The sequence below is a fragment of the Pavona decussata genome, unplaced genomic scaffold (assembly GCF_977016875.1).
Source record: "Pavona decussata unplaced genomic scaffold, jaPavDecu1.1 SCAFFOLD_549, whole genome shotgun sequence".
Lineage (NCBI taxonomy): Eukaryota > Metazoa > Cnidaria > Anthozoa > Scleractinia > Agariciidae > Pavona > Pavona decussata.
Window position 1 is genome coordinate 207,282 of NW_028145839.1, and position 11,380 is coordinate 218,661.

The following is an 11,380-nucleotide window of genomic DNA, read 5'->3' on the forward strand; positions in this document are numbered from 1 at the left end:
GTCATACAAATGGGAGTACGTCGATTCGCTTAGGAACCAACAAATTTAAAAGAATGCTTGCACTGAGGAACCTAGTGAAGGAAAAAGACGCCTTCTTTGTTATTCTGCTAAAAAGCTTCGGAAACAACTCAATCTTTAGAGCCCAAGCACTCAGAAAGAAAACTGTGAATTTGTTTCTTGATTCATATTGCAGCTGCCAAATATGAAAATAGGTTACAGTGCTTAGCTTCATAAATTCGGTGCCGATAATATAAGCTTGGCTGGCCCGGTTTGCCGAGTTTCAACCCGATATTACACGAGGCAAGCCATCCCAGCACATGCTAAATTCAGACTTTTGTTATATAAAAAATGGCTTTAACAGCGAGCATGTATGGAATGGTAGCTTTATGGTTTGTTGTTCCTTTATAATATTAGCAGTACCACTTATCGACCATTAGAATAGAAATTTTGTTTGACAAATTGCAGGCCCAGTAAAAAAAGGAAACGCAATTACAATATTAGCCCGGTTACCTGGCATTGCTGTACTGTGATCCTAGCGATCTAGGGGACCCAGTTTTCATGTAATCGCAACGTTGATTTTTTTGTTGTGTTTGACAGACTTGTCGAAATCTTGGCAAACTGAGCCAGCCTGGTTAAGCGGGCTAGCCCAGCTCATGTAATCGGCTCCTTAATGCCAGAACATCGAGCCGATTAAATGAAAACAAAATGCTCCGCCAAAAATTTTAAAATAAATGATGCATACTGCAATAATGTACTATTTTCAGTATAAATAATTTAATTGTGTCTTTCGGAAAGGTGATGACCAGTCTTAGTTCAACTCTTAACTTTATTTCGTATTTTATTTTATTGTAATTTTTTTAATATGATTAAGTTCAAAATCGAAAACTAAGCTGAAGCGATCGATCGGAAATTTAATAAGAGAAGATTCCATGACGAAAGCAACCTCGAAGTTTCCCTGTGATTTGGTCGCCTGAAAGAAGAAGTATAAAAACCAGTCAGGGAATCCCCAGTGAGTTGGACACTTTCCTGGAGCTTTGACCGTCATTTATGCCCAATGAAAAGCCTGGCAAGACATCTACATGTAGCCAAAGATCTTGCACAGGTCAAGCAGCTCAAAACACAAGACTGAAAACTTTTCTCCCCATCTGAAATCATGGCCTTAAGTGGCATGTGCTTTATATTTGTCAGCCAAATCCAAACTTTTGACACCAGAATTAACCCTACTAAATTCTTGTCATTTAACACACTAAAACTTTGGAAAATTCGACCCCTAGGGCCCTTTTCTCGAAAGTCCAGGTAACTTACTGGGCCCGATAGGTAAGTAAGTAAGTAACCTTTATTTAAGCACGATAAGTATTTAAGCTATGCAGCTTGTGGGGTCGTGTGTAAATAAAGAAAGAAAGAAAGAAAGAAAGAAAGAAAGAAAGAAAGAAAGAAAGAAAGAAAGAAAGAAAGAAAGAAAGAAAGAAAGAAAGAAAGAAAGAATAATTACAAAACAAGACTTCAAATTTTACAATGTTAAGGTCTAATCTAATTTTTAAAAGTTTTTTCGCCGATTACACAGTGATTACAGACGTGGTACTTGGCCAATGTTTTCACAGAATTATAAGATTTTAAAATTTAGTTTTCAAAACTAACAAAAATTGACTTCTGTCAAGAAACATTTGTCACTAAAGACACTTATCGGGCCCGGTAAGTTACCCGGATTTTCGAGAAACGGGCCCCTGGTATTTTGACGAAACCTGCAAAATGAAGAATATTTGACTCGCAATTGGCCTGAAAATGCTTTAAGGCTAAAACATAGGAATACCTTTCTCCCAAAAAATCACTATTATGATCGACAACTGAAAACCACAACTACCGGGACAGTTCCAGCAGTCTAAAATGGGTGAAAAGGCGTTCATTGGAAAATAAGCAAGGGGCGTTCTCTCATCTCATCTGCCAAGTCTCCTCACCTTTATCATTCGCTCACATACCAGTTTTCTTTGTAACATTCCTCGCTATCTGAACACCTGAAACAGGCAAAACGCTGTTAAAATAGAGATCTGCATGTTTGTAACAATTTGCCCCATATTCTTTGCTTCTTAATCCCTGTGCCTTAACTAACTGAGTTGTGAAGAAAACACTACTGGCAGCTTGTGTGTAAACAAGACGCTGTGGGAGCCTATACTCGGGCTTCGTTTTATTATTCGTATTTGAACATGCACGTTAGTTCAGTCTTTGGTGACAGGTGAACGATAAAAGACTTGCTGAGAGTCTAAGATCATATTTTGTCATACAAATTCATTCGGTTTTTCAACTTACTTCAACGCTTGTGTTATAGGTATCCCTCACTGTGATTTAACTAACTTCAACTCACCAAAGCAAGCAAAAGCGTCCCGTTCATTGCTTATTTTACTGCTACATGCTCGCTCGCTGTAATTATTAGAGGGTTAAGTACTACGTATACGGCAAACGTGAGATTTGCAGACAGACGCCTTTATTTAGTTATAAAGCTCCGGGTAGTCCCTTCAGGAGTTTAAGAGCACCCTGCTATCAATAGGAGTGCTGAGCACTAAATACACCCATTTATTGCGTTTTGGTATTCTTCAAAATGAGTTCATGGACGAGAATAGTGCGACATAATTATCACCTTTGATGCTTACGCAAAACTACTCAGTTACTGAGAAACTGAAAACAGCAAACAGCAAATGAAGTATAAACATAGTCACGTGGTCATCTCTGCCACCAAAATAACGGATTAAATTATTCCCGTTACGGTTTCAAGTCGCAAGTCATTGCTCACTACTCATTTATCGATACATTGCCGCACTTAACATGTCACCCAGCTAGACAGCACAGTAGATTTTTTTAACTTGGTTGATTCACACTCAGCACCCATGAACTGCTGACGAGCCACATTTCGCAACGATTGAAATCATCCTTTACTTTCCATCTGAATTAACACCGCCACTCGGAAACTCGTTTTTAAATATCAAAAATATTACCTCCAACGTTTATAAATATTACTACGCAACCATACCATTTAACAGAACGACAACTTAAACTTTATCACGATCTGGAATCGACAGATACAGTAAACGGCCCAAACTTGCCCAACACTTAGCGCATTAGAGCCCTATTACACTTTTGAAACCTACGACAAAAGCCGAATTTATAACTCGGGCCCCACAGGACACCCAGGTAATATATATTTTTTTTTGTTAAATTTTTGGAGTTTGCCTTTCTGAACATAGCCTTTACGTCACAGGTAGACTATAAAGAAGAAGTTCAGAGTTCGTCCTCAAGAAAAAAACTGAAAGTGACTCTTCTAAGCAATGAGTGGAGTTCAACAAAGGGAGGTGTGTCCTCCCTCAATAAAGAGCTTGCCCTTCAGTTGGCTAAGTGCCCTGATGTGGAAGTCACTATATATGTACCTGAATGCAGTGAAGAGGATAAAAGAGTTGCAGATAGTCACAATATCCATCTCATTAAAGCAGAAAAACTCCATGGTTTTGCTCGGGATCATTGGCTGTCCTCTCTGCCATATTATCATGCTGTAGATTGTGTGGTTGGACATGGAGTCCAACTTGGCAAACACGTTCAATTAATAAAACGCCAGCGTCTTTGTAAATGGGTGCAGATTGTTCATACTGACCCCGAAGAACTTGGAATGTTCAAAAACGGTGAAGATGCAGTTCGTAAAGGAGAGGAAGAGCTTAAGTTAGAGGTGAAACTCTGTGAATTGTCGGATCAAGTTGTAGCGGTTGGACCCAAGCTGGCTGAAGCTTTCTCAAGTCATCTGCGTCCCATCGGGAAAGATCAAAATGTGATGAATCTCACACCAGGCATCTTCTCCGAGTTTGCTGATGTAAAGCAAGTTTCCGAAGAAAGAAGAACATTTTCTGTTTTGTTTGTTGGGAATGGTGACAGTGAAGATTTGCAGCTGAAGGGTTATGACATTGCTGCCCAGGCAGTTGCAGAGTTGAAAGACATGCCCCAACCCTACAAACTGCAGGTTGTTGGAGTGCAAAGTGGAAAAACGCAGCAAGTAGCAGAAATGTTGCTCAAGCAAGGCATTTCTCGTAATCAACTTGTTGTGCGTGGTTTTAAAGAAAGAGAGCAGTTGGCTGATCAGTTTTGCGAGGTAGATCTTGCTATAATGCCATCAAGATCGGAGGGGTTTGGTCTACCAGCTCTTGAAGCTTTATCTGCTGCTCTGCCGGTGCTAGTTAGTAGTAATTCTGGTCTTGGAGAAGCTCTTCGGAGACTTCCCCATGGTTCAAACTGTGTAGTGGATTCAAACGATCCTAAGGTGTGGGCCAAGGCAATCTGGAGTGTCAGCCAGAAAGGAAGAGATGTACGACTTATGGAAATAAAGTCTATCTATGAAATGTATGCGCGGGCTTACAGCTGGAAGAGGCAGTGCGAGTCACTTGTGAAAAGAATTATGGACATCCCCTCAGGTAAAATTACTTTGTTGTTTAAATTATGGGTGATGTGGCCTTTGGTATAGAGTTGTTACTTGTTGGCGTTTTGTTTTATTTACTAGTAAGAGTAAATGCCCCAAAACTGGGTTTATCAAGGGAACTTAAGGTTAATAAGTGAAATGAGCATGTGCAGAAACATGAGTGGTCTGCCAGTATTGTCAAAGGATATGTTTCTATTAAAACCATTCAGTACAGGGTGTGGATTTGAGAGGAACATTCATTCATGTAAATGCAGGATACTATGTGACAATATCATTCATATCAATTTGCTCTTATCGCATTTTGGGAATTCATGTGTGAAAGTTTTCAATAATTTGTTATTTTAAATCGTTTAAAAATCTCGTTTTCTGTTTAGAGATCTAGGACCAGATTCACTTAAAGTGTATATGACACAAAATCTTTTATTAGCTTATTAGGAAGAGCTTTCAAAATGATGAAGAATGGCATTTATTTTATTGCAATAGCATTCTTGGTTGCCGAGTTATTCAAGATTTAGGTTTATGCAAATTAGACAACTTGTGACGTCACAAGACTGACACAAAATGAAGGGAAATCACAAAATTTGGAATATCTACGCAAATACTACATCTACAGGGTTGAAATTTTGCAGGGTTGATGTGTTGACAGAACTACACATTGTGATAGTGGCTATGGTGTCACCATAGCAACGTACTCGTTACCAGACCTCTACCTTCCCAAAATGACAAATGCCTTATTTATTGCTCCACAGTCAAACAGAATTTCTTATACTTGTGCTGCGTAATGTCCATATTCCCTCACACCCACTGAATAAACATCAAGAGCAAAAAGCGCTTCTGGGGAAGGGAAACTCTGATTTTATCCTTTGGATGGTGAGGGCCTGGAGCCCATTGTGTTGCCATGGAAATCTCATAGTGGATCATATCATGAAACTTTGTGATGAGTATAACAACTCTACAAAGTTTCAGTTCTATACAGAAAAAGGCTTAAAAGATATTCCATATTTTGTAATTTCCCTTCATTTTGTGTCAGTCTTATGACGTCACAAGTTGTCTAATTTGCATAAGCCTAAATCTTGAATAACTCGGCAACCAAGAATGCTATCGCAATAAAATAAATGCCATTCTTCATCTTTGTAAAAGCTCTTCCTAATAAAGATTTTGTGTCATATACACTTTAACCCTACAATCTAAGATGTATTCCAAGTATTGTTCCTTGACAAAACGCTTAGCTTTTTATTGTCAGTTATCAGCGTTTGTTCTTGCATTCATGTGTCTGTGTGTTGAATTGCTCTTTACTGAAAACACTGTTGATGTAAAGTTCTGTATAATATAAGAATTCATTCCCCTCTGAAGGTTTTTCTGATGGAAGTCAGTCTTCAGTAGCAGCTTACAGTTCGGCTACCTTTCCCTACAGCTTCTCATTCTTTTTCCCCTTCCGTTTCGCCCGAAATCCCTGCTAGCGAGGACCACAATCAAATCTCTTTGAACTTTATTAAACACGGCTCTCTTCTCACCAAAATAAAACTGACAAAGTCTATACATCGATTTCACTTTGAATTCACGTTGTATTATATGGCATTTGGTAGAAAAAAAATTTTTCTGACCGAGCGAAACCTGGAGGACTGGGGTGCGTGACCGCCACAAAAGCTATAGAAAACGACAAAGAAAAATAGTTATTACTAGAGGCGGGGCGTCATGGAAGTGACAGCCGCTTAAAAACTGTAGAACACCCCTTTCTACGCTTATGGTACTGGCGTGACACGAATAGTACGGATAGTAAGCACGAAGTAGTGTACTGTAAGAGTATCACTCTCTGCTCCAGAAGTATTTTGACACTCTAGGAACAGATTTATCTTACAGTGACTTTCTTTCTCCTTAGTGTATCACGTCTCTCTAGCCTATAAACGAACTTAGCAATGACATGCGAAGGATTCTATTCTCCAAGACTTGACTGACTCTGTGCGTTGTAAAGACTGGTTCTAATTTGAGATCGTTCGAGAGTACATTTGTTAGTGTATCGATGCGGCCCCACCAGACACTAAGGAATCTTATGAAATGACTCCTGTTTGCTCTCAACATTCGAGAGCTTTAAAATGTTAGAACGTCTTAAGTTCTTCAACAAACTGTTCCTCTGCACGCTTGATGGCTCGCACGTCGTTAGGAAGCGAACCAAGATATTAACGAACAAATGTTTCAAAATCCTGCTCTTTGCCTTTCTTTCTTTCTTTCTTTCTTTCTTTCTTTCTTTCTTTCACACGGAACAAGAATAAGATGGACATCCCACGGTACAGAACGGCCACAGGCCAAAGAACCTTCCATTATCGAGCAGTTTCACTGTGGAATTCCTTACTTAAAAGGCTTACTGAGCTAACAAACCTTGCATCATTCAAAAAGGAATTTATGCGTCATTTCCAAAGAGAATGTTGGAAGCTTTGTTCGAAATATATTGTAAATTTTTTGTTCTGTTATATGTATATGATTTTGATCATCTTATTGTTTGGTTTTAGTTTTACTTATTTTTATTGAATATTGTAATTACTTTGAAAAGCCAGAATTTGGAAAGTAATAAAGTTATTATTTTTGCCCTTTGCACCAGAACCCATAACATTTACGCACATTTAACCTAGCAAATTAAAAGCTAGAAAAGAAGGCCAAAAGTTACAAACGTAAGCTTAATATTAGTGATCTTTCTCCCAAGCTCGAGTTTTTGCGGTGAAAATCAGTCTTCAATAGCAGGTTACAGTCAGCTTCCTTTTCCTCTAGCCTCACAAACTCATTCAAAAAATAGAACTGAAGGCAGATGAAAAACATTTTATAAGAGATGAATCCACAAGAATAGCAGTCTCAGAACATGTGCAAGTTTCAAATAATGTCGCTGTCTCTGGTGCTGACACAATGCACCCATTATATTAAGCCTAAAAACTCTCACTAAAGATAATAATTATTATTATTATTATTATTATTATTATTATTATTATTATTATTATTATTATTATTATTATTATTATTATTATTATTATGCAATTGTTGTATAGTACTTACTTTAGGTGCCCAGAAGCTAGCTGGGGAAAAGGGCTCAAGCAGTGTCCTCTGTAGAGGAATACATTAACGTCACTAAAACTGACAGTAAAATCATTATATTTTGGCTCTAAAAAACGTGATTGCCTTGTTTGAAGAGAGCTCACCAATTGGATTAATCCATTAATCACCCAAGGATCATTAGAAATGTTCTTGAGCTGTAAAAAGGACGAGCCTTGTGCTTAAGTTCTAGATTGCCTTAGGCAACAGGTTGTTGCTTGGTGTCCTTGTAAAAAACAGCCTTAACATCATTTGCTGTAAATGTCTTGCTTTAGTTTAATCTAAAGCTTAATATACGCCGGAAAAGCATCCGTTTTCATTTTAAGTCCCGTCAGTCCATTCCTCTGGGATCTTTCTTTATAAGTATAACGAGGCAATGAAACATTGATAACGAAATTGTAATAATACTAGGTGCAGCGGAAAAGCCGTTATTGAGTTTTGTGCTCCCGGTTGTGTGCTTTTCCACTGACGGGGAGGGCGAGAAGCAGTATTGGTTTTTTTTTCCCCATAGAGGGTTTCATGAGTGGGTACTGTAGGATTACCATATTTAGAACTCGAAAGTCAGTGCAGTAAAATGCGTGACGAATTTATGCTTTTGAAACATTACTTGGTATCCCTCATTCCCCTCCCTCTTAGTGGTGAAGCTCAGCACTTAAAATTTAAAATCGGGGCTTTGCGACATCCATTTTCTCACAATCCATCCTAACTTAACATAACAACACAACGGCCTGTACATATTTGGCATCACTTTTTTTCTGATAAACAATCCTTTGGTGAGTTGAATGGATCATAACATGGTTGCGTTGCTATAATGACAGCTACTTTTAGAGAGGTCAAGTTAGGTTTAATGAGCAAAAACAATCGCTCTCCACGCGCGTTTTACATTTTGGTACATTTCTTTGCCGTCCTCTGCAAAATAACAACGTAAAATGACCAAATTTTTAAATTTCAACGGACGACGGTGAATTTTTTTTATTTTCTTTCTAACTTGTACGCCACTCCTACCAATTTGGTTCCTGGATAGTTCGACATTTTTGTTAAAGTTGAGCGAGTTAAAAAAAAATGTCGAAGTAGCACAAAGGACATAAAGTTATAATTATTCAGGTGACGTTTTCGTTGCCGTTGCCGTCATCGTTGCTTAAGCTCCCTAATTTTACTTGTTACCTTTACTTCTAATCCAACAGTTTGTACTCTTGATCTGAAGATTGACTGTGGGACTCCCACTGCAGCACAGGAGAGACATAGAAGGATGTATACTGAAACTGCTTCATCGGCAGGAAATTTTGGAAGTGAACGTGTCCTCTCTAAGCAAGAAGTTTTGAATTACATTGCTAAAAAGTGTTTTGAGACCGTTGACCCATCTGACCCAGAACAGTTAAACAAGTTCCTAAGGTACCTCCAAGACGTCCGCAAAGCGCTGTTTGTTAAGGCCAAAGAAGGAAGTTTAATAATCACTATGGCGTGTAACTCCCTGGAGATTCTTGACGAGCTGTGGGAGGACTATTGTAAAGGTTATGTGGATGAAATGGCACAGAAACACCTTGTGACAGAGGATGTTCTAGAGAAGTTTGACCTGACCAGCTTAACATTGAAGACAGACATCGATGAAAAGGAATACAGAGCTTGTCAAACTCATTTGAAACGTGGTGATAATAAAAGTGAGTATTATAAATGATGACATTATTTATGAGATTATTATTAATAATAGCAATTTAAGAGCGACTCTCCCTAGAAACAAGTCATGTTCCTTTTTTTTTTTTGTCTAGAAAAAGATTTCGCTAATAACTCTTCTCTCGAAATCTCTTGGTAAGTAGGTAACATATATGAAATAAGATCGGGAAAATTGAACTTTCTTAAACTGATTTTCTGATTCGAACTTTTCAAACCCAGTGACGTGATCGTGAATTTTGCAAGAATTGTAGCTGTTATTTCTGGAGAACACAAATCATTCAAAACCGCTAGTTATAAACGACGACCCTTCACGTTAATAATATGATGAATTGCAATCACAAGCTTTGATTACTAAATGAATTACTTTAATTACTGCTTTGATTAGAGGATTAAATTGCAAATAAAGTGGCTCGTACACGCAGGCTCTTCTACATATCAGTGGAAATTTCCATTCATGGTCTGCGAAAATCTGTTAACAAATTTGGCCGCAATCCAGTTTCTGTTCCACAAGTGAGAGGTGAAAGTTGTAACATTCGATTAGCACGACCATATTTCCATCGAACATGTCATCAACGAATGTTAGCAACCAACCAAGAAATGCGATAGCCATCGCTTTGAAATTTCCCCACGAAGCAAGATGAAACATTTTTTAACAATTTGATCTTATTAAAATTGCTGAAAGAGTTTCATTAAAGCTGCCATGCAACGGGATGATTCCATCACATTAAAATGAATTCATTGTCCACCATGTCTTTTTTGCTAAGCTGCTGACCAGTTTGTTTATTGGCTCAGATACTTTAATTAACTTTTAACTGCTGCAGGATCGGGAACACTCTGGTGAAAAACTAGCAGAAATACTGATCACAGCAAGCGTTTTCGGTCCCTCAACTTAGAAGAATTCAAATGGCTGCAAACTAATTTAAACATTTCAACATGAATTAAATGAAATGATGTTCTGTTCCTGATACACTCGATACAAATCACAAAGATTATAGGCATCGTTGTATATTGGATGCTGGACTGACATTCATCTACTTGTTGGAACCATCTCTTTCTTAAAAAGCGTCACCTCATATGTCATCGAACGCAATTTGTTGAGAAGTTGATGCAATGCCTCGCTTTCTTTTAAAAACGGACAGCCTTGAAAAGTACGGCTGTATCTGTTTTTTTCACCGCCATTCTTGTTTTGAAGACAATAGCATGTTCGTCTCCGTTCGAGTATTTCTCATCTCGATGGCAAGTTGCTGAAGATTAGCTTTGTTTGACGATTCTTTACCTGATAAGTCGTCACAAGAAACAGTAAGCTTTTCAAAAAGAACTAATCGAGAAATTCATTGCCTACCAATGCTGAAAAATTTGGCACTGATTTGGGTAAAAAACTGCCTTCTCCACTTGGTAGCCTTAGCTTAATTAATTTTTCTCAATAAAATGAATTCTTTGCAGCCTTTTGCTCGGTAATACCCCGTTGTTTAACCACTACCTATTTTACAAGCACTCGGCATTAAAAGTGTTTTTATGTTAAACTATGTCCGGCTTATTGCGTAGAATCATAAACTCGTAAAACGACAGTTTACACAATTTGGTGGAAGCGCGGAACAATCATCCCAGCGGACGCGAAGAAAATGCCTTTTGAGAAGATGGATTAAACCTCCCTCTCTACGACTTACTACCAATTTGAAATAAACAGTTGAAAGACTTCTCAAATAAAATTTAAGTTTATCAGCATTGCGGAAAATATTGTTATACTATTTGTACTGTATGGTTTAAGCTTATTGTTTCTAGCCAGGGGAATCAAGTTCCTGGGGTTGTTTCCAATGCTTTAGTTTTTTAAACTTGGAGGGAGGAACTTATGTAGAGGGTAACAAAATGATATTTTTCGCGTACAAATTTTTTAACAATTATATTATTTTAATAGTGTCGAATACACTTCAGCTCGAAGCGAAGGAAAGTTTACGATTACCGAACTGGAATTTCTCTTCCATTTTCCATATAAGGTAGTAGCCGCACGCAAATCTGCGTTTATCCGCGCGGGTTTATGACGTGACGGTGGCCTGATTTTTTCTAAAAATAGATTGTTTTGCTTCAACATGGATCCCTGACTTGTACCCAACTAATTTTTTTTCTTGTTTTGAAAACCAATTCAACGTACTGAATCAAAATTTAGGAACGTTGTAATTAAGG

At 38.0% G+C, this 11,380-nt stretch overlaps 2 protein-coding genes across 2 annotated transcripts in view; both read left to right on the forward strand.

Moving 5' to 3' along the window:
* LOC146449927 (uncharacterized) overlaps nt 1–11,380 on the forward strand; it is a 92,922-nt gene that overhangs the window by 42,212 nt on the left and 39,330 nt on the right. The gene's annotated exons all lie outside the window — the stretch shown is intronic.
* Nucleotides 1,885–11,380, forward strand: part of LOC146449933 (uncharacterized) — a 54,291-nt gene continuing 44,795 nt past the window's right edge. Inside the window, exons 1-3 of the mRNA XM_085100965.1 lie at nt 1,885–1,888; nt 3,237–4,445; nt 8,713–9,174. Coding sequence (XP_084957091.1) covers nt 1,885–1,888; nt 3,237–4,445; nt 8,713–9,174 — 1,675 coding nt within the window. The remainder of the gene's footprint in view (nt 1,889–3,236; nt 4,446–8,712; nt 9,175–11,380) is intronic.